Source organism: Fomitopsis serialis, assembly GCF_022376445.1.
Source record: "Fomitopsis serialis strain Sig1Antser10 chromosome Unknown B0H18scaffold_33, whole genome shotgun sequence".
Taxonomy (NCBI): Eukaryota; Fungi; Basidiomycota; class Agaricomycetes; order Polyporales; family Fomitopsidaceae; genus Fomitopsis; species Fomitopsis serialis.
The window spans coordinates 22,821-43,545 of record NW_025954993.1 but is presented as its reverse complement, the minus strand read 5'-3'; the positions used below and the strand labels follow the sequence as shown (position 1 = coordinate 43,545).

Genomic DNA, 20,725 nt, shown 5'->3' with positions numbered 1-20,725 from the left:
CGTGGTGAGGTGACTGGGGAAACCTTGAGGTCAGAGAGCTCGACGAGATGGCAGCTGGCGGCGAGAAAGGTATCGCTCCCGCAAGGGAACGGTAGAGGCCGCAGCATAACATGTCCAAACAACCACCCGCTAGCTCGGCATATTCCGACCGTCCGCGCCACCAGCTGTGGCGGGGATCCAATGTCGTTCTAAGTCCTGCTAGCTCAGACTCTCTGCTACATACCATGTCTGGATTGCTGCCGTCTATCGAGAACTTTGCAAAAGTAAGCCATGAAGCTCAGCTTGCTGTACAATGCAGACTGAACTGAACCATGTAGGCGACCGCCGCAACCGCCGCGGGGCTTGGAACTTTCGGTATGTGCAAGTCCCAAGGTCTTTAGATATCGTCACGAAATGCGATGCTCGCAGGCGTGGGGCTGCTCTTTTTTGGCCAAAACTATCTCATCTATCCTTCTGCATTCCCTCCGGGTTCGCGCACAGGTGCGTGAGGCTTCTCGTCCTCACGAAGTCGCGGAACATGTCTGACATGAGACATACCAAGAGGTTCCGACACCTATCGACTACGGTCTCGAGTATGAAGAGCCGGTACTGATGACACCGGATGGCTTCAAGCTGCGATGCTACCTTCTGAGGCAGAAGAAGGATCTCAGTTCCCTTGGCGTGACTGCGGTGGACATGCCTGAGCAGTCGGATGAAGAGGTATGTGACCTCCGACTAGTCCGCCATCCCCTACCCTCTTCATAGTTCAAACTCTGCATGCTATCACGCATGCTGTGCAATAATTCTTGCGTGGAGTCCACAGTTCGGTCTGCACATTGCACGACCCACGTCTGCGTGGTGTCCCCGACAGATCGGGCTTACCACTGGTGTTGGAACCTGCACAATCGATACGCGTGGGTATATGCGCGTCGATCTTGATACACAGGCTCTGCACGAGGACTAAGTACAAGACATGAGCAGCTGATTGGAGCTCGCGCAATTCTGACTCGCCTGTATCGTATACAAGAAGTGGATTGTGCCCACATCTCCGGGTCCGTGAGTACGTAACTTGACTCTCGTTGGGCCCCTTCACATAGAGCCGGATATCTGAATCACTAGATGTCTCATCTCGTTCCAGTCATGACCTCATGTTCGCGTACCTCGGTGAACTGAAATGTATCTCATACCTTCACGTCCTCGTTCAGTGATCATTTTATCTGAGATTGCGTGCACGATTCATGTGTTGCCTATTCCGATACCGGATGGTCATCATTAGACATTCTTGTCGTTCCTCGCTCCTTTTCACGCTATCCATCTGTTGCGGGAGCAATAACTGATCGTTATGCCTCTCGATATCCCAGTTCGCGTCAAGACGCCCTGTAGTGATGATGTTCCACGGGAATGGGGGCAATGTCGGGCATCGGATACCTCTTGCCAAGGTCTTCTACGCCAAAATGCGATGCAACGTCTTCATGCTGTCTTACCGAGGGTGCGTCTGCAACGTGCTTGTCTGCTGTATCGATGTAGATGAGGGGTCATGTAGGTACGGCCATTCGGAAGGTACACCGTCGGAGAAAGGTGCATGATCCTCTTCGCTATTCGGCAGTGCGTCACCTGTATCTGACTCGGTTGGTGTGAAGGATTGCAGACGGACGCTCAGTGCGCGCTCGACTTCATCCGCGCCCACCCCTTCCTCTCGAAGTCACCCGTCGTACGTAACGCGCCCGTCAACTTACAGACGAGAACGTCCTCATCTGCTATTCCGTTTGTAGATATTGTACGGTCAATCAATAGGCGGCGCCGTAGCCATCGATCTAGCAAGCCGCAATCCCGCCGCTGTACGTACCCTAATCCTCGGATCCCCGCCCAGCTGACTCACTCATCGATGTGCCCACCAGATCCGCGCACTCGTCCTCGAGAACACCTTCCTGTCCCTCCCGCGCCTCGTGCCGAGCGCGTTTCCGGTCCTCGGCCCCATCTCGTTCCTCTGCCACCAGAAGTGGGACTCCGCATCGAAGGTGCCGCTAATTCCGCGCGACATCCCTATCTTGATGCTCTCAGGCGTGCGCGACGAGGTCGTCCCGCACGAGCACATGAAGGACCTCTGGGAGGTCGTGCAGAAGCGGACGCTGGCGGGGAAGGGCGCCGGGGGCGAGGAGGTGCACGATGGGATGAGAGTGCACGAGGCGTGGGGACGTGGGGGCTACTCGAAGTTTATGGAGTTTGAGAGGGGGACGCATAGTGAGTGTGACTGTTCACTTTCGACTCGTTGACATGGGTTCTGAGCGGCGGCGTGGCTCTCTAGATGATACGTGCGTCCAGCAAGGATACTGGTCGACTATCGCCGAGTTCATTGAGGGTCTGCATTGATGCATTTGAGCATAATACCATAGCTTTTCGCCCCGAATCTGCCCCTGCCTTATCACTATCGCCCGTCGCACGCGCCACGTTCACTTACATTCACTGTTTTTTCTCTTGTAATTTGGATGTCCGTCATCTTGTAACATCATGGTCTTCGTCGTGGGGTATGCCAGGTGTTTCTGCGACGTCGTCATTGATACGGTGTTCATTGGTTACGAAGAGGTTCTAAGTCACGCGTACATGTTTGAGATGCTACACGATGGTAGCGCCGTCGGTATGTTGTGGTGAGCGATGTAAAGCTCGGCCTGCGCTCTAGGCGAGTGGCGATTGCAAGGGCGTTGTGGCGCCGAGCCTGTCCAAAACGAGTATCGCATAGACGCTGATGGTGTTCATCACTAGGAAGCGCGCAGAACGCCTTTGTTCAAACGCTCCGTTCAGTCTTCTCCGGTATTCTCACCAGATTTACTCACAACATCATGGCGGTAGGAGATCACTTCACTATGGTATTTTTGTGCGAGACGCCAAGGATCACAATCTTCTTGTAGGCCCAAGGCACCGCTGCGGCATCGGCGTCGGACAAGGACTGGGTTAAGCTAGTCAGTACAGACGGTTATACCTTCCTGATTCCTCGGAAAGTCGCTATGAATAGCGGTACATTGAAGAATATGTTGAGTGAAGAAAGTGAGTACGCCGTTTTACGGAAGTATCTGCGCTGCTGAACATCTCACTCCGACCGGAAGGTAACTTCGCTGAGGCCGCCACAAACACTTGTATGATCGAAGAGCGGTAGGGAACCGTTCAATAGTGATACATCGACGTTGATCAGACAGAATTTATATGACAGTGGCATTATTGTCGAGAAGCTGTGTGAATACTTGTCGTACAAGACCCTCTACCAGGACTCTCCGCCGAAGGAGATCCCCGACTTCCAGGAACGCCTGCAGCCTGAGATTGCTCTCGACTTGTGAGTCAACCAAACCACGTTGCTCAGATCCACAGCCTTACTCATGTCTCTAGGCTGATGGCTGCAGATTACTACGAAGGTGGGTACTATGAGTACCTGTAGTTGCTATAATTGACCCTGGACCACATTTGCACTAGCATGACTCAATCGCACTGCAGTGCGATGACCACAGATCAGTCTGGCAGGTAGTTGAACATTAGACGAGACCACACAATTTGAGTGACACTTGGTTGTACAGTCGTATGTATGTGTAGTGCTCTCATTGTTGTTCGCAATGCCAATACTGTCAGTGCTGGTAACCGCGCGGTACCGCGGCCAACCTGGCCAATGAAGACCTCGACGCCAAGTTGAGCAACTCTGGATCACCCATACTTACCTGTATTATGAATACGTGCGAAGGAGCTAGGCTCTAGGTCGGCTACAACCTGTACTGGAAAGTGATAAATTAACGGGCAGTGCAGTGCTACAGTGGACATATACCAAGTACATACAACATATCGATGAGCCAAGAAACAATAGAAAGGCGGTCAGTGTACATAGGAGTGTGCAAGTAGTACAAGAAAAACCAAGGATACCACGAGCCAACCAGGGCTCGGCAGTCAGCCTAGCCGCCACGGAGGCGGAGGATATGGTGGCATGTCACTATCACTATCATGTCCATTCTCGTCGCGTCTGTCTTCTGGAGGCGCGCCCCTCGGTAGTAAAGGATTAATGCGTCTTCTGCGAGCAAAGGCGCCGCCAACACTTCCACTCGGACCTGCAGTGGGTCCAGGAGCGTTAGATAAGCCGGACAGACGGGGGCCACTACGTGATGCTTCCGAGCCGCTAACGCGTCCTCGACATACTGGACATGTACGGGCAGTCTTCAGCCATTGCTACGGACACTCACATCAGCAGAATTTATGTTAGCTAAATATTCACATACCTCCAAGCAACCTCTGTGGAACCAATGGGAACAGGCGGGGACCTTTAACACAGCGTCTTCAGCGGTGTACTAGCATTACAGTTAGCATCGTAGAAGCAGAATGGGATTCGACCATACATCGTCAAGACAAATGGGGCAACGCTCTTCCGTCTCGCCAGGCGTTGCCCATTCCCGGTACGTGGCGCCAGGAAGAGAAGCTATAACCTGTTCCGACAAACCGCGCGGCCTCCCCTCACCCAGCAGGCTAGTGAGTTCCAAGAGTGCTTCGTATGAGGTGTCCAGATTCTGATCCCTCTGCTGATTGCGATACGTCATGTAGAGACAGCCCATCAGCTATGATACAAGGGAGAAGATGATTCACAGACCACATAATCGCCCGAGGGCCTCGTTCTGGGGCCGAATTGGGACAGGCGTCGGTGCAGGTCAGGATACTCTGAGTCCATACCGAAGAAGTCGTATTCACGCCTGCGCGTGCCACGTAAGCGCGATGGCATTCGGCTGCGGACGTGTGGATCCCGGTCGTCTGCTGCGCTTGTGGACGACTGGGAGTTGCCTACTCCACCGCGAGACTGAGCTGGTAGTCCTTCACTTCGCCCACCCCGAAACAAGGTCTGCGAAGGCTTCAATATGCGATATATGGGGTGAGTTGTTGTCAACTCACGGAGGGTTCATCCCATAGACTGGCCATTGGAGGGCGGGTGTTCGGGGCGGAGAGCGCCGACGGGACGTCGGCGTACATGTCAAACGACGATGTGGGACGCGCCACGCGCCAACGTGGACCAGCACGCGATCCTGACCCGTCGCCCCTTTCCCTTCCTCTATCATCCCCCCTTCCTCTATCATCTTCCGGGGTATCAATCATGTCATCCACACTGCCATGGACAATGCCATGGACCGGGCAGACCGGTCCGTTCTCTGTAGTGGTCTCGGGATGGTTCTGGGTGTCAGTGGGTGACTGGTCGTGCGATACAGCGCAATGCAGCAATGAGTCCCAATGAGGATTGGAAGGCCCATCCAAGATATCCGCTGTTGAGAAGGAATTCGGGGTGTGGTACCTGGAGGGGTGAGTGAGTTCGTACTCGCTGGGAGCAGGACGAGATAGGCCCTGTAACGGGGGCTTATTGCGATAGTCAGCTCTCCATCAGCGCAAACGCGCATAACAACTTACCAAGCGTGGAACAGGATAGCGTTGGAAGTGTAGAGGCGGTAACGAAGGCGCCTCAAGGTCACGACTCGGAGAGCGCGGATCTCGACGGTGTGTAGCAGCTGTAGAGTGCTGCAATTCCAATGACCGTTGGATCGACGCGCGGAAGGGGCCCGCGCGGAATGAGTCTAGATTGAAGCGCGTGGTTGGCGCCGTCCTTGCTGATGTTTCTCTGGTGATCGACGGCCTGCGCGAAGCATTTGCAGTTGGGTGTACCGCACGAGAGGTTGGCTGAAGCGGAGAGTCAAAAACTCTAGGCGGAACCATGGATGCTCGTAAGTCAGCTCTTGCATTGAGATCTCGATGCAGTCTGTCCAGCCGGTAATCACGCTCCGCTCTGCGGGTTTCTGGAGACAACGCTCTGGCCGGCGAGGGTCGTGCAACGTTGTCGGCGTCGGACGTCGAATCCCCGCGCATGCTTCGAAGGACGAGGAGTCTTGACAGCCTCCGTCGACTGTTTGCCTCAAGGCTGTCATCTGTATTGGCAGTCGACGATGAGTCCACGGTCGACCTTCGATCACCATCTGACGCTCTCAAGCGTTCTGCTTCCTCTCGCTCACGACGACGTCTACGGGGGTCCGGTACGCGGGCGGGTCTATGAGCCCACGACCCCCACGTTCCTCGTGGTTCCGTTAGTCTCGGCTGACGATCATCAGCCGTCAGCACAGGAGGGTAGGCATCTCGTCAGGACCATCTCCGCGTACCCACACGTCTAAGGCTTCGCGGTAAGACTCGAAAGTAGAACTGGGCCGCGCTACCAAGTCCAACGTTGAACGATCAGGTCCCCTGCTCGCCGATGTATCTGCAGGTCGCGCGCGCGTTGAGGGCGAGAATGGTTCAAAGAAATAACCAGTAAAGTCGATCTCGTGGTCGAGAGATGTCCCTTGATCCGCGCTTGCGCTCATGGACGGCAGAGGTGGGGAGACGGAACCGAGACGCGGTGGTTCCAGTTCAGTCCGTGAACGGGCTGAGGGTTGGTGAGTATTGTACGGATGGGGTTCCATGGGCGTTGGTCTTGCTCTCTGAGGCTGAGATCTGCGCGTATCAGGTCTGCCCTGATCGTCCGCCCGCGTCGACCCGCGGAAACTCGGAAGCGACCAATCTGCAGGGGTGAAATGAGGCTCATCTGCAACGTTGGATCGAGCGTCGTCGTCGACTCCTGGCAAGCTCCAGTCAACGGGCGAGAAGCGGAGGTGGCTGCCGACACTCGCTCTGAGTCCTTCGGCCGAGATCGATTCCATTTGTTCGCGAGCCCTCCTGCTCCGGAACTCTGCGGCGTTCTCAGACATGAGTGAGTTTGACGCGCCTGGCCGCGTGGCATAAAGGGACCGACGACGCCGGTTAGAAGCAACGAGCGACAGCGGAAACAAGGCATCGTCGCGATCTACAGGGAGCAGGTCCTCTAACCCTAAGAAGTATGAGCCGTGCAGAACGCGCATCTCACGAGGACGTACCGTTAGTGGAGGAACGCCTCGACGAGGGCGCTTCTCTATCCTCGGCGGCAGACTGCGGATGGTTCTCTGGCCTTCCCGTCAGAGTGACCCAGGCAGATCGCACTGCACTAGGCGCACCGGTACCAGCGTCGCCTCGGGCGCGCTGCACAGCTTCGATCTGGCGCGCTCTGGCTTGCAGGCGGCGGACGGCCTCGCGGATGAGCGACAACTCTGCCGTAAGTGGGTCTGCCTCGGCGTCGCCGTGGTCTGGATCACGGTGATAATGTCGTGAGTGAGCGTGTGGCGGCAATCCAGTCAGATCCGGAGACGAGGGGCTCGCTGTTGAGATGTCAGTGAATGGGTGATGGCAGTGCCCAGTGATAGCTCACTCGCGGACGGGGCGTCAAGTGAAGTAGATGTCCCCTGGAGGTACTCCTCGAGAGACTGCTGTATTTCTCGCAGTCTTCGCAGGGCTTCTTCTGGGCCTATAGGATGTTCTCTTCGGCGCTCGGCTACTGTGGGGGTCAGAGACGAACCATAGGCGTGGTAGAGTGAGCACCCACTGAACGGCTGTGAGCGAGTGGAGGATTGAGCAGGTCTGCTGTCCCATTGGTTCCGCAGATTATCGACACGGTCATGCGGAAGCGGCCTCAGCTGGCCATTAAAATCGGCGAGCCATCCGGACACGGTTGGCACAGGCGGTAGAGCAGGTGGTACAGAGCTCAGGCGAGACATCACGGTACCAGGCGAGACAGGACTGGGTGGCCTCGAGCGAGATATGACGTTGAGATTCGGCGTGGGTGGTACCTCCAAAACGGCGACGTCTCCATCGATGAACCTAGCGATGTACGGGCTGAGCGAGGGAGACTAGGGCCTGGCATGGGCGAGTCTGAGTGTCGCAGGACGGAGATGTTACTGTCAAAAGCATTGAAGCGTTCCATGGACAGCCTGAAGTGGTCGTTCTGCTCCGTGGGGGGCGACGTACGCGGCATGAGGCCACGAATGGGGGGCAAGGGCTCGACGCCGTCCATAGGTTCGGCGAGGGTTTCAGGCTCGTCCGACATGAGGTCGACGGACGACGCGCTGCCCTCATGGCTTGCTCCGCGCGGTGAAGAGGCTGCATTGGATGAAGATGAACCACTCGCCAGGGTGTTCGATGAAGACGGTATCAACGATGGTGAGCGAGCATTGCTCTCGCTGCGTGCCCGTTTATTGCGCTCGCCACCGCTGCCGCTGCCCTCGCCGCCGTTGCCTCGCTCGCCGTTGGGACTGCCCAAGTCGAGTCCGAGCTCGTCAAATGAACGTTTGAAAGACGTGCTTTCTGTCGGTATAGTGAGCTCGAGTCTTGGACACCTGTCCCCCATCGCCGTCGTCGACGACGGCAGCGTCGTGGTGGGAGTACTAGAGAAAGAGGAATACTGTAGCGGAGTGTATGCTGCCAACCGTCACGCGTCACGGAGCCCTTCTGAGTCGCTATCTACACGTAGAAATGTCACGCGTCACGGTACATCGGTTGCTAAGAGCTAGTTACATTAGGGGTGTCACGATCGATCCTGCACAGCGGCGACCGCGCCTGCTTCTCCCCAAAGCTCTCCTGCGTCGTCAAAAGCCCAACATCCTCCTGATCACCACTGCTCTGCAAAGTCTGGTCTACAGCTCGAACTTCCGCTGCAAACGCGCCAGTGCAGAACGGCTCGCCCTGCTGATCTGCCTCGGGTACATCAACCCCAAGTGCTTGCTGAACAACGGCTCGCAAGGAAACATCCGTGTCGTCATACGCCTCCTCGGTGCTGGTCTCGCCTTCTTCGTCTGGTTCCTCAGCAATCAAATCCCCTAGCTCACCAATCTTCCCCTCAATCTCGTTCCGGAGTGTCTCGTCCTTTCGTAAGTATTCGCGCCATGCCGCCTTCGCTCGTCGGCTGGTGATGCATTCGGCTGACAGATTCCACTCCTTGACAGCGCATTTTCTCCCAAGCCCGGCGGATGACGGTCCTTCCGCCTGCAGAGTCGAGGAAGTCGAAGACGTCGACTAGCGGTGCAACACTGGCGTTTCGGAGTGTTTTGATGGAGGTAGTGATCTGACCTGTTCAGGTGTGAGTCCCTGATCTATCTGCTGCGAATGGCTGTTGACGAGGAACTCAGAGCGGCCTGACGCAATCGATGTTTGATGACTCGATTTAGGCCTATGTCAGCCGGTTGAAAGATGCCCGTGCAGTTCGCTGGAATGAAGATGAGGAAGACGTTCGGGAACTCGGTCCAGATGTAGACACGGAACTCTTCACTCGTGTGGACAGGGTAGCAATCAATGATGAGGATTGCCCGCTGGTCTGCAGGAAGGTCAGGTCGAGTATCTTCTGCGTGATGTACGGTTTCAGGATATTAATCATCCACTAGCACGTCTGTTAGAGATAGTAGAAGGGATGTGCGATCCGTGAGTAACACACCTCCTTCATCGTCTTCAAAGTGCTGAAGTGACTTGTTTTCTTGGCACTTGCAGCCGAAGAGAAATCGAATCCGCGCATTCTGCGCTTTATCCATTCCGTCCGCATCCACGTCAGGGAGCGACTTTACAGTCTGCCCGCTCCACACTTGCTGGAAGGGAAGGATATCACCATCGGCACTCGTAGCGACACAAAGTGTGTATGCTCGCTTCTCGTCCTTCGCCACAACATTGACCTGTCGTACGCCCGTCTCCTCGTAGGTCGTATTGTTGTTTGGCAGACCATGACTCCCGTCTGGTCCATGCCAATGATGAGCGATGGCGGGATGTCGTACATGACAACAGCATGTATGATCCGGAAGAAGGTACGTTCGCATAGCTCGTCCGCGTTGTCGGGATGTGAGCTGCGGCACGCGTTCCTTTCCGCACGACCAGCCAAGATACTGCTGAAGAAGTCGCCAACAAAACGCTCAGGCATTTGAATGTTTCCAGCAGCTCCGGCTGATGTCGTTTGATCAAGGCGAGTAGGATTGATCGTCCGAGTATGCGATTTACTGGAATGCCTGATGCGCGCAGGGCAAGCAGTCGCGCCTTTGCTTCGTCGACGATAACGGGATATTTTGTAAGGACCCCAGCACGACCCGATGCGGACAAGACACGGCGATTGTTGACACTTTCAAGGGTGCGTGTGGACCATCGTTTCCCATGCTTTGATAGCCAGCGTTGCACAGTCCCTTCGTCAAGCGCGAGACATGCAGGATGCTCGCGTTGTAACGTCCGTGCAATGAACGTCGCCGACCAGTGAACCTGGGGTGCAATGCGATCAATGTGAGCCCATAGGAAGGGATGAACAATTGGTCCTTTCGTGTCGCTGCTGAATGACCCACCCTTCTTCCCATTCCGCTTCTTCTTCCATACCGAGCCATGTGGCCGCGATATCTCCGCAAGGTTCGTCAGCTCACCCCGCTTCGGGCTAGCTCTAACCCTGATGCGTTCCTTGGCACTAGCTAGCCCGGGTTGAGTCTTCTTCAAGCTGCCTTCTTCGCTCGATGCCGTTGCTGACGCACACGGTCAATCTCACGTCTGTGGGCAGCCTTCTGCTCGCGCTGCTCCTCCTCCTGCTGAGCGAGCTTCATGCTCCGTTCCTTGGTTGCGGCAGCTTCTGTCCGCCATTTCTCGTGAGCTTCCTCCTCGTCATTGGCTTCCACCAAACATGCCGAGCCGAGCCTGTTTGTTAGGCTGCGGTGGGCCGTGCTTGTGGCCTCGTTGCCGGATCCTGCATCAGCACTTCGCTTACGCTTTGTACTGCGTGCGGAACAGGTTGTGCTTGTCGGAGGTAGGCCTGCGATTGGCTGACGTCTCTCTACTCTCGTCCTCTGATTCACTGCTGACAAGGTTGATTGTAGGCTCCCGCCGGCGCACTGGTTGGTGCTTCCGGAAGAAGCTGGGAAGTCGAGCCTGAGCTCCTTCAGCCTCAGACTCATCTGAGTCGGAACTCGACATGATTGGTCCCCTGACAGAGACATCAAACAGTGAGGCGAAGACTGTGTCGTGGGTTATATACACTTACCTTTTCCTAGGGACCCTTGCTCCAGAAGCCTTCGCCCCAGTTATCAACCGTTCGAGCCATGCAGTCTTGACCATTGCGCGGTCGGGGTCGCTCATATCGCGCATGGATGTCTTGAAGAGCTGTACCAAGTCTTCGCATCGGCGACCTTGCTCCGTGAACAGGATCTGTCCACCATGGCTAGGTTTATGGGTCTGGAATGCATGCTCAAGGGCTCGTGAAAAGGCGGCATAAGTGCCCTCTTCTTTCACAAAGTCTGGATCGAGGGCAAAGTGGTACGATGATTCGGGCGGGTTTGATGCAGTGAAGTCGGGAGATGGCGAAGGAGCAAAGCAAGATGGTTAATGCGAGCAATGAGTTCTTTAGACAGAGCAGGTTGTTTTGTAGATGGCATATCTCTACGTCGTTCTGTGTTGCAGTCAAGTAGTAGCTCGTTTGAATTTTGTCAACATAGCCTGAACCGAACTAGCTGAATTGTGGCTACAGGATCACGTGTATAACTGGCCACAGCGATGTCACGGTTGCTACACTAAAGCTGGTTGCTAATCACACATCTGTCACGCATAACGGGGGCCAGTTGCTAGTGTCGGGACCCGTCCGAGTGTCACGCTGGGTCTGGCGGTTGGCAGCATACACTCCGCTACAGTAATAGGCAACTCACAAAACGCGTTGATTGACTTACTTATTATTACTTACTTACTATTACTTCTTACTTACTTACTTACTTACTACTTACTCTACATTACTTACTCACATAGTACACCCTGAATAATCATAAAACATATAACGCATTGATCATGTCAGTGATCGCGCCGAAGATTGTAATAAGTTAATCGTGAGTCAATGTTACCCTCATGGTCTTCAACTTTTTGGCCGAACATTTGAACAATGCGTTGCCTCCGGACGAGAACGTGGTTTCATTGCCAAAGCCGATAATAATATGCGTAATGCGTGACATGGAGCGGTCGTAAGCCCTTGAGTAAGTAGTTGGGGAATCAGAGGGATACAGTGGTAGGAGGGTAACGCAAACGGCAGTGGGCGGTGGGCAGCGAGGGAGGTATCACAACATGAGTAGCACCATGATAATACAGGACCAGGATCGAGGGTTGAAAAAATAATGGAGCGAGCAATAGCAAGACATACATGTTCATCCGCACACAGAACAGAACAGAAAATAAGAAATGGCCTATACAGTAAGGTCCGTGTGTTCATTCCGGGGCGAGCTCACCGGTGAGCTCATCATCACCGATATGCGGACGCTCGAGACGACTCCTAGCCGTTCGACTTCCTTCTCAAGGCTGCGAGTTCGAGCATGAATGGTCAGCATGCATAGAAAGTAATACAATTAGTCAGTCTCACTTCAGTGATTGCTGACGCAGGTCTCCATTCTCGCGTTCTGCGCGGCGCTCGCCAACTGCAGGCTGTCTCGGAGGTTTGCTGCTCGGTAAGTCATTAGCACACCACAACTTCGACACGAAAGTCAGAAAGCTCTCGCTCACCAATTCGTCCATTGCTTGCCTCATGCTCGTAATCTTGCCCTCATACGACTCACTTCCTCTTCAAGGCGTTGCGTGTCGCTCCGCCTCCGCGAGCTGGAAGCGCGCGTCGCGCGCGTCTTGTCCGCAGAGCGTGGAGGCTGAGCTGTCCTTGGAAGTCTGGTTGAGCTGATTCGTCAGCTCCTCGATACGGCTCTCGAGCCGGCGCGACGACGTCGACGATGGCCTTGGTACGTTGAGCGACTTCGTCTCGAGGTCGACGATTCGGAGATTGAGCTCCTTGATCTGCTTCTCCAGATTCGCCTGTGCAGCGCACCAGTTCGTTAGTAGGAACAAACAGATAGCTGTACCGATACTTACGTTGACTTGTCGAGCTCCGAGTTCTCCACGCGTGTCTTGCCCAGCTCGACCTGGCATTCCGTAGCGTAGCCCTCAGCCTTCTTCATCCTCTCAAAAGCCATCGCCACTCTATCGTTCTGCTCCTCAAGCGAGCGTTCCAAGTCTTGCTTCTCCAGCCGGAGCTTCTGTAGTTCGGTCTCGGAGGACATCTTCGTCGTGTCCACGGAGTCGAATTTGATCGCTTCTAGTCCGCCTGTAACGCACGCCGCGCCTTCTGGAGGGGCACGGTCCGCCTCTGCGTCGTTGAGCACACTGCGAAGCTCGCGGACCTTGAGTGCAGCGAGACAATTTGCGACTGTTGTTCTGCTTGCGCAGCGGTCGAAGAATCGTATGCCTTGGTGAGATCCTGAATCTTGGTCTCCAGACGTTCTTTGTCCTTCTTCCAGGATCCACCGTTGTATACTTCTTCGTCATGACGCAATTGAAGTTCGTCGTAGTGTGACCGGATCTTCCTGCTCTCCTCGCGCAGCCTGCTCATGGTGTCGCGTTGCGATTGCAGTTCTGGTGCCGCAAAAATTCAGCAAATTGACAAGGTCTAGGGAAGGCAGACGTACCCTCGCTCAGCTGCGCAAGCTCCGCTGTAGATAAATTAGATGAATTAGTGGACTGGTTCAATTGCGAGTGGACGAGACCACTCACCCTGATACTTCTTACGCGTCTGATCTGCCGTGAAGTCTCGCTCCGAAAGCTCTTCTTGATGATGCTTGCGTTCATCCTCCATCTCCTCAGCGAGGCGTTGCCGCAGTAATTCCAGATCTGAGGATTCCCTGCCTTCTTCGTCCAGCCTTGACTCAAGTTCCCGGATACGCTCTCCTGCAGTCTTGAGCCTCTCTTCAGCAGCGTTCCTCTCAGCAATTGCATCTGCATGAGCCTTCTCCGCATCAGCCAATGCGCGACGCGCTATAGTCAGATATCAGCTATCGGATGAATCAGCGCAGCTCGCAAAACGTACAGTGCGATTCTGCACGAGCAATCTTCGCCTTGGAAATCTCCGCTTCTTCGAGCTTCTTGATGTAAGATTCGACTTTGACTTTGTAAGTCTCGACGGCCTCTTGCAACTCTGCCATGCACATGAGCAAGTCTACGACTAGATCCAAACCAATACACGCTTACCTGAGTGGACAGTGGAGGAAGTGGAAGACGTGATCTCCAGCTCTTGGAGACGTGACTGCAGCTCCCGCCTGGCATCTAAGGAGCGGTCAGTAAGTGCCTCCCAACGGCACATTCTCACTCACTGGTCTCCCCGTTCTTCGCGACGATCTCCACTTCCAAGCGATCTTTGAGGTCTGCAATCTCAGTCTGCATCTGTTTCTTTGCCGTCAGCAGTTCTTGAACTTGTCGACGCTGATCCTCAAGCTCGACGGCAGCGGCACGTTGTTGGACGACCTGTTGGAGTGCGGTCAAACAGAGTACAGTTGTCAGCGATGTCTCGCGCACCAAAGCTTTCCGCGACTCCTCTAAACGGGAGTAGCTGTCCCTTTCGTTCTGGATAGTAGCTTGGAATTTGTCCCACATTGCTTGTACACCGTTCAACTGAGCAGCTTCGGCAGCCCGCCTTGCCTCAGCCTCGTCCTCAAGCAACTCGGCGAGTCGAGCGTTCTCTTTCGCAAGGCGTGCGCGATATTGCTCCAGCGACTGCTTCGAGCCATCCGAGTTCTCGAACTCAGCGGTCATCTCCCGCAGCGATTGCTCAAGGTACTGCCTCACTCGTGTAGAAGCAGCCATCTGAATTTCGAGTATCTGGACTTGCTGCTTGAGAGCGTTGACTTGAGCTTGTCTGTTCTCCTGCACGCGGATCGCATCGGGATGTGAGTCTTTGCGAGACCGGGGCACACCGTTTGTCTGGGCGAGAGAACGTTTGGAAGGCGTCAAATTAGCGAGTGAGCGGACGTCAGACCCAGTGGCATGACGTCGGACGGACATCTCTCGCTCCATCTCTTCGTCTGCAAGCTCGAGTTCTCTGAGCAAGCGGGATCGGAACGAGTCGTCCTTCGGACCACTACTCATGATCAGCCGACGTATTTCAGCATGTTGACGGTCAACCTGTTCCTTGATCCTAGCCGCTGTGGTCTTTGACATCTCCGAGTCCTGCAGCTGGTCTTCAAGCTGAGCAATGCGCGCCTCGTACTGGCGCTGCAGCTTCGCGGTAGAGTTGGGGGTATCACCTTCATCAGCAAGTCTCGTAAGCTCGAGCTCGAGATTGTCTTTCGCCTTCTGTACGCTTGCCAGCTGCTGCGCGGCGTCCGAGACCTGACTCTGCGAGAGCTCGAGATCGTTCTGTAACCGCTTGACGTGGAGTTCTGCTGCCTCCCTCGCGCGCCGCTCCTTCTCTAGCGCAGCGAGAGCCTGAATAGCCTTGTCCTCTTCTGCCTTGATCTTCTTGTCCTTGGCACGAAGTTGCAATTGTTCGCTTTCCCTGTCTCGAACAAGATCCTCCGCTTCGATCATGAACTTACTTCTTGCTTTCTCGAGCGATCGAATATAAGCCTCCCTGGCCTGCAACTCCTGCTGAGCTTCCTGCAACTGTCGATCGGTGACACGTTTCGCCTCTTCGAGGACATGAACATGCTCGACAATGGTCTTGTCTTGGCGTGCTTCTAGCTGCTTGACTTCCCACTCGCGGGCCTTCAGATCAGACAGCGCCTTGTTGAGCTCGCGATCGAGTTTGATATTCATGTCCTTCAGCCGCGCTATCTCTTGCTTCTGAGAAGAGGCTGACTTCTCGAGCTGGCTGCGTTTCGCCGACTCGCCATTGAGCTGTTTCTTGACGGTCTCCATCTGTCGATCATGAGCACCCTTCTCCCGCTCGAGCTGGAGTACGACGTCTTCAGAATCCTCGAACTTGCTTTGCATCGTGGTGAGCTGGCGCTCGAGGTGCTACCACGTTGTTCGTCACCGTCAACCCCGAACCACAGCACACAGTAAGCAGATTGTAACGTACCTCCTTCTCCTTGAGCACTTCAGCCAACTGGCCGTCAGTGTCAATTTGGCGGGTCCGGATAGCTTGCAAGTCGGACTCGAGTGTACGCCTAGCTTTGACAGCCTCTCCGAGGGACGTCTCAGCCACCTTGAGTTCACTCCGAACTGACTGCTCCCGCTCGGACAACGATCTATGACTTTTCTCGAGCGAAGCGTGTTCCCGAGTCAGCGTGTCCAGGTCGACCTTAAGCCTGGTCTGCCCCTCCACCGCGGATCTGCGCGCGTCATCGAGGTCTTGAGACAGCTGGCTGGTCTGTGCGCGCAAGTTAGCGAGTTCCTGTTCCTTGCTCTTCTCCACTTCAGAGCGGCGTGTCTCCTCGCTAGTCTTCGCTGCCAGCACGCTCCGTAGTTCGTCAAGTTCCTCTTGGAGTTTCGCTTGAACAGCAGCGTCGCGTTCCCGATCACTACGCTGTGCTAGGAGTTCTGCGGTCAGCGCATCCGCCTTGCCTTGCAGTTCACTGATCTGTTTCATCAATCGCCCGCGCTCCACCTTTGACTTGTCCAGTTCAGCTGCCAGACGGTCTGCCTCTTCCTCCTTGGCTTTGATCATGGTAGAGTAATCGGTTGCAGTCCGGGCCAGCTCCGCAAGCTGTTGCTTGGCATGTCTTGAATCTTCCTCGAGGCTGTCGGCTTTCTCGCGAAGAGCATCCCTGAGAACCTTCGTGAGGTAAGGCTCAGTGAGCTGAGGGAATCTGAACGCACTTGTTCCTCGACTCCGTAGTCAGTTTGGTTCCCAAGTCAGACAGAGTCGACTCCATTCTCTCCTTCGTGCGAGCCAAGTCCTCTTCTCTTTGCGCAACAAGGTTCTTCAGCTCGTCACTGAGCTTTTCCAGATTTTCACGCTCAGCTTTGATAGCGTCAATCTCTTCCTGAGCGAAATCCAACTGCTCGTTGAGTTCAACCTCTCGGCTCTCCCAGTCTTGTTGCTCGCTCTCTAGACGAACGAGGTGCTCCGCTGCTTGGTCGAAAGCTTGCCGGAGTGTTTCGTGCTTCTCTTCACTCTCCTTCTGGAGCTTCAGGGCTCGATCGAGTTGGGAGTCCAGGATGTCAAGATCTGCTTGGAGCGCAGCCACCTCCTCTTCGAGCTCGGCTTCTCGTTTCTTGCTACGATCCAACAATGCATCTTTGTCCAACGCAAGAGCACGCTCCGCTTCAAGGTCATCCTCGACCTTTCGCTTGTCAGCCTCTAGGCGCATCTTGAGGCTCTCCAGGGCCTCCTTCTCGCGCTGGTCGCGCTCAGCACGCTCTTTAGCAAGAGCCAGCTCGGCCTCCTTCTTCCGCAACTCATCGTCATTACGAGTCGCAGCCAGAAGAGGTCTGACCTGTGCAATAAGTCAGACACCGTCTTCAGCAAATGAGTGAGAAAACTGACTTTGGTGTAAAGCTGCCACCACGGCCAGTCGCGCAGTTCCCCGTAGACCCGAGCATTCCGCTGAATGGTTCGGACAGCAACGGCGCGATTCAGGATCTTCTTCATCTGCCGCCTAGCGGTCCACTTCCGTGCTACTGCTTGCAGCCTCGAGAAGATATCGAACAATAGAGCATCGCGACGCTCCTCGAGCTCGGCAAGTACTCCCGCTTTGAAGAAGATCTTCGAAGTTCCGATACGGAAGTTGGTTTTGTCGAGCTCTAGCGCATCGACCATACGCAGGCACGCCTTGCGACCGTCCATATAACCACGCGGAATTACTCCAGGAGTGAGCACCTCGTAGCGTTGCCGGAACTCGACGAAAGGGAGACGATTGGGATACCCGAGACGCGCGATGCGGATACCTTCGAGGACACCATTACACCGTAGTTGGTCGAGGACGAGAGGCACGTCGACTCGCCCAGGCTTCTTGTGCGTGTTCGGGACGATACAACGAACGAAGTGCGGTTGCGTGGCCTGCAACTGAGCCATCAGGCCAGCAAGTTGCTCTTTGTGTCTCTGGCCGACAGTCCTGAAGGCACCCTTCTTCGTGACCCGCTTCTTGCCCATGGTCAATGCGCCTACGATGGACGGCGCCTCGCTGTACTCGGCAAAGAGCGACGCAACGTAGCGCTCCGAAGACGCTGCAAGTACGCGTGTGAGGTTGTCGTTGAGCGGGTCCTTGTTCTTCTCCAGCCAGCCATCTGTCCTGTACTCCACTCGGCCGGCGTAGTGATTGACGATGAAGCCCTGTTCGAAACGCGCAGGCTCGTACTTCGAGCTTCCCGGATGTGGCTCATCGCCAGGCAACGGCTCACTCGCCCAGAGCGCATGCAACTTGTTCGTGAACGTCAGATCTGTGGCCTTGGGCATGATACACTCCTCGTCCAGGAGACTCAAGATACCGATGGCAGTACCGCTCGTCTCGATCAGGTCGATCGTCGGCTGGAGGTCGAGCCCGAAGTTGACGTAGTCCCACTCGATGCCTTCACGCGCGTACTCCTCTTGCTCGAGCGTAAACATGTGGTAGTTGAAGAACTGCTGCAGCTTCTCGTTCGTGTAATTGATCAGCAGCTGCTCGTAGCCGTTCACGTCGAAGATCTCGAAACCCGCGATATCGAGCACGCCGATGAACGTCGACTTAGACGACGGCCGGTCAAGCGCACGGTTGATGCGGTCAACGAGCATGCCGAACGATTTCTCGTAAAGCGTCTTGCACAGGGCCGAGAGCTCGTCCAGTGCTTGTTGTTGCGTCCGAGCTTGCGTGACCCACTCACGCCCTGCTAGGACGCGGGGACGGAGCAAGGCCCTCGTGAATTCGGCAACTGGGATCCCGAGTAGATGGCAGACACGCTCCGCTTGCGATGGGTCAGGCATGACTGCGTCGTTCGAACGTGTCTCGGTGAGCGTGATATTGCCGATGTGGAGAACAGCAGCGACGATTCGGAAAAGATCCAGCTGCTCAGCAGCAGTGAAACCGACGGTTTCCAGCGCATTCTGGAGGAAAATCTGTCAGCACAGTCCAGTGCCGACAGGTTGTTCGTACCTTAAGCAGCGCCCACTCCTCCTTGTCGTCGATCCCGTCGACTTCTCGCCTGCTCTTGTTGAGATACTCGTAGTCCTCAACGCCACCATCCAGAAGTAACGTATCTAGAAGCCAGAAGTAAGATTCGCAGTACAAGTAGGTATCGTGCGAGCGAACCTTTCAGGCTACCACCGCCCTCCATCAGCTGGTAGAACACGTGGAAACTCCGCTCTGCCTCACTCCGTACTACCACTCTGCTCTTCTCGAGCAAGTACCAGTCGATGTTCGCACCAGCAATGCTGCCATCTGGTGAGAAGCTGATCCGGATGAACTTGCCGAATCGACTGGAGTTGTTATTTCTCTGCGTCTGTGCGTTACCAAACGCCTCCAGAATGGGATTGGCTTGCAGAATCTGGCGCTCGAGTAGGCCGAGGCGGTCCTTCGAAGTGAATCCCGATCCGGACGACGAGAGGCCCTTGCCGTGCTTCTTGAAGGAGCTACTACGGGGCAGGCCGGAAGACGGCATGATGGAGTTGAACGAGTTGGAATGTGTGAGGGACGGAGACTGTGAGTGGGATGGCGGGGGATGTGCGTCGGTCGCGATCGCAGCAAGGTATTGGATGACCTTCTTCGTACTCTCCGTCTTACCTGCGCCTGATTCGCCGCTACAAGCAAGTTACGTGACCATCTGCCCGAATATTCGGTATGACGCTACATACGTGATGAGGATACTCTGATTCTCGCGTTCTTCGCCCATGTTGATCCATGCCCGCTCAGCAATGGCGAAGATGTGTGGCGGGTTCTCGTCTCGCCGCTTCCCGCGGTATTGGTGAACGATAGCATCCGAGTAGAGCGGAAGGTGCTGGTAGGGATTGATGGCCACTAAGAATAAGCCAGAGTATGTCTATACACATAGGTCAGCATTTCCTTGTACACTCAGACGCTTCACCAGAGGACCCAACGATGTGAATTGCCAGGTAATTTTCATTCAGATAGTCCGAAGTCCGCAAGGACTGCAGAAGAGAGGGTGTCTCCGGTGCGACTCCGAGTGGGTGACGCGCCTCGTTTGGTCAAATATGAGACTCAGCGTGGGCGCCACACACATTGACCAATATATTCCGCCCTTGTGCGTGGTTCACAGACCTCTGCTGTGATCCGCGCGGATGCCCCATCCATGCAGCATATAGGCACAGACGAATCGTAGCGGCTTGCTTGCATCATCAACCCGTGGAAAGTATTTCACAACAATGAACCGGGACTGCAATGATAGATGATCCTACTCAACGCGCGCAGGATACACCAATCGCCCTAGGACAACGAACATAGTATAACCGGTCAGTAGAGTCATGTGAACAATCGCGCAAAGTCTATCAGTTGCGAATCAGGCCTCCCCACAAAGGGGCCCTTCGTAGCCAGAACATAGGAACGAGAGGCACCACCGGTGAATCTGGCAAGGCTTCGCCGCGTGCAGACACTTTCATCCAATCCTCGTCACCCGTCCGCATCCATGTCGGGGGAGCACACCCTCCTCAACAAGAACGGCGGGTGCTTCAATAGCCTCACCGAGTGCCCCAACCACTCTTCGAACGCAGGTGACAGAGACACTCACATAAATTGCGCCAGAGCCATACCTTAGGCGGAGATTATGTACCACACTCGCTTCGTTGAGGAATGTGAGGTCCGCAATATCGTCGACGCGGTCGAACTTGGGCGGGTTCATCTTCGAGAGGGCATATAATGGCAGTCTTCGTATCTTCGGTCTAACGTCAAGACATCGCTGCTTAAGAACAACACTAGTACGCGCACCTCTCCTCCAGAGGCAATTACGACCTCGCCCATGTCCTCCTCCTCCTTCACTACCCATCCCGCAAGATAGCCGTCCTTGTCATCGGGGACCCACACCCATTTCTTCTCGTTGAATTCGGCTTGTTGCGCAGCCGCTCGCGCAGCCTCTGCGCTCTGAGAGAGCCGTGGAACAGGCATAGTGCCGTGCGAGCTAGTGCACGGCGAGGTCGTGAAGTCGAGCAGCAAGCCCGGGATGGTCT

General features: G+C 55.1%; 7 protein-coding genes across 7 annotated transcripts; 2 read left to right on the top strand and 5 right to left on the bottom strand.

The window, feature by feature from the left end:
• The first annotated feature begins 541 nt into the window (after window positions 1-541).
• Window positions 542-2,542, top strand: B0H18DRAFT_1007186 (Alpha/Beta hydrolase protein). Its single transcript, XM_048028715.1, has 7 exons — window positions 542-699; window positions 1,341-1,468; window positions 1,523-1,557; window positions 1,620-1,690; window positions 1,752-1,817; window positions 1,878-2,220; window positions 2,285-2,542. The coding sequence occupies exons 1-7, from the start codon at window positions 592-594 to the stop codon at window positions 2,347-2,349; spliced, it is 816 nt and encodes a 271-aa protein (XP_047893346.1). The 5' UTR covers window positions 542-591; the 3' UTR covers window positions 2,350-2,542.
• A 230-nt stretch (window positions 2,543-2,772) lies between these two features.
• On the top strand, window positions 2,773-3,712 carry B0H18DRAFT_358530 (POZ domain-containing protein). Its single transcript, XM_048037743.1, has 6 exons — window positions 2,773-2,822; window positions 2,886-3,021; window positions 3,081-3,126; window positions 3,185-3,304; window positions 3,358-3,383; window positions 3,442-3,712. The coding sequence occupies exons 1-6, from the start codon at window positions 2,817-2,819 to the stop codon at window positions 3,444-3,446; spliced, it is 339 nt and encodes a 112-aa protein (XP_047893345.1). The 5' UTR covers window positions 2,773-2,816; the 3' UTR covers window positions 3,447-3,712.
• An 18-nt stretch (window positions 3,713-3,730) lies between these two features.
• B0H18DRAFT_1007178 (uncharacterized protein) lies at window positions 3,731-4,941 on the bottom strand. The gene is made up of 3 exons (XM_048028714.1): window positions 4,595-4,941; window positions 4,347-4,526; window positions 3,731-4,298 (listed from the first exon to the last, which is right to left on the bottom strand). Exons 1-3 carry the CDS (start codon window positions 4,721-4,723, stop codon window positions 4,170-4,172), a joined length of 438 nt encoding a protein of 145 aa, XP_047893344.1. The 5' UTR covers window positions 4,724-4,941; the 3' UTR covers window positions 3,731-4,169.
• Window positions 4,942-5,971: 1,030 nt separating this feature from the next.
• B0H18DRAFT_358621 (uncharacterized protein) lies at window positions 5,972-7,796 on the bottom strand. The gene is made up of 5 exons (XM_048037744.1): window positions 7,430-7,796; window positions 7,256-7,378; window positions 7,005-7,205; window positions 6,888-6,953; window positions 5,972-6,835 (listed from the first exon to the last, which is right to left on the bottom strand). Exons 1-5 carry the CDS (start codon window positions 7,599-7,601, stop codon window positions 6,093-6,095), a joined length of 1,305 nt encoding a protein of 434 aa, XP_047893343.1. The 5' UTR covers window positions 7,602-7,796; the 3' UTR covers window positions 5,972-6,092.
• B0H18DRAFT_358633 (uncharacterized protein) lies at window positions 7,284-8,304 on the bottom strand. Its single transcript, XM_048037745.1, has 2 exons — window positions 7,430-8,304; window positions 7,284-7,378 (listed from the first exon to the last, which is right to left on the bottom strand). The coding sequence occupies exon 1, from the start codon at window positions 8,228-8,230 to the stop codon at window positions 7,601-7,603; it is 630 nt and encodes a 209-aa protein (XP_047893342.1). The 5' UTR covers window positions 8,231-8,304; the 3' UTR covers window positions 7,284-7,378; window positions 7,430-7,600.
• Window positions 8,305-8,382: 78 nt separating this feature from the next.
• Window positions 8,383-10,809, bottom strand: B0H18DRAFT_954880 (uncharacterized protein; the record flags this gene model as incomplete). The annotated part of the gene is made up of 7 exons (XM_048042296.1): window positions 8,383-8,865; window positions 8,950-9,014; window positions 9,311-9,458; window positions 9,590-9,807; window positions 10,194-10,364; window positions 10,388-10,545; window positions 10,604-10,809. 7 exons carry the CDS (start codon window positions 10,807-10,809, stop codon window positions 8,383-8,385), a joined length of 1,449 nt encoding a protein of 482 aa, XP_047893341.1.
• A 1,623-nt stretch (window positions 10,810-12,432) lies between these two features.
• B0H18DRAFT_1119135 (nonmuscle myosin heavy chain b) lies at window positions 12,433-20,663 on the bottom strand (the record flags this gene model as incomplete). The annotated part of the gene is made up of 17 exons (XM_048033905.1): window positions 12,433-12,672; window positions 12,759-13,020; window positions 13,065-13,269; window positions 13,323-13,346; window positions 13,408-13,668; window positions 13,721-13,828; window positions 13,882-13,956; window positions 14,004-14,154; window positions 14,206-15,645; window positions 15,710-16,397; window positions 16,450-17,069; window positions 17,120-18,652; window positions 18,702-18,805; window positions 18,858-19,345; window positions 19,400-19,584; window positions 20,332-20,433; window positions 20,487-20,663. The coding sequence occupies 17 exons, from the start codon at window positions 20,661-20,663 to the stop codon at window positions 12,433-12,435; spliced, it is 6,663 nt and encodes a 2,220-aa protein (XP_047893340.1).
• Window positions 20,664-20,725: the final 62 nt, after the last annotated feature.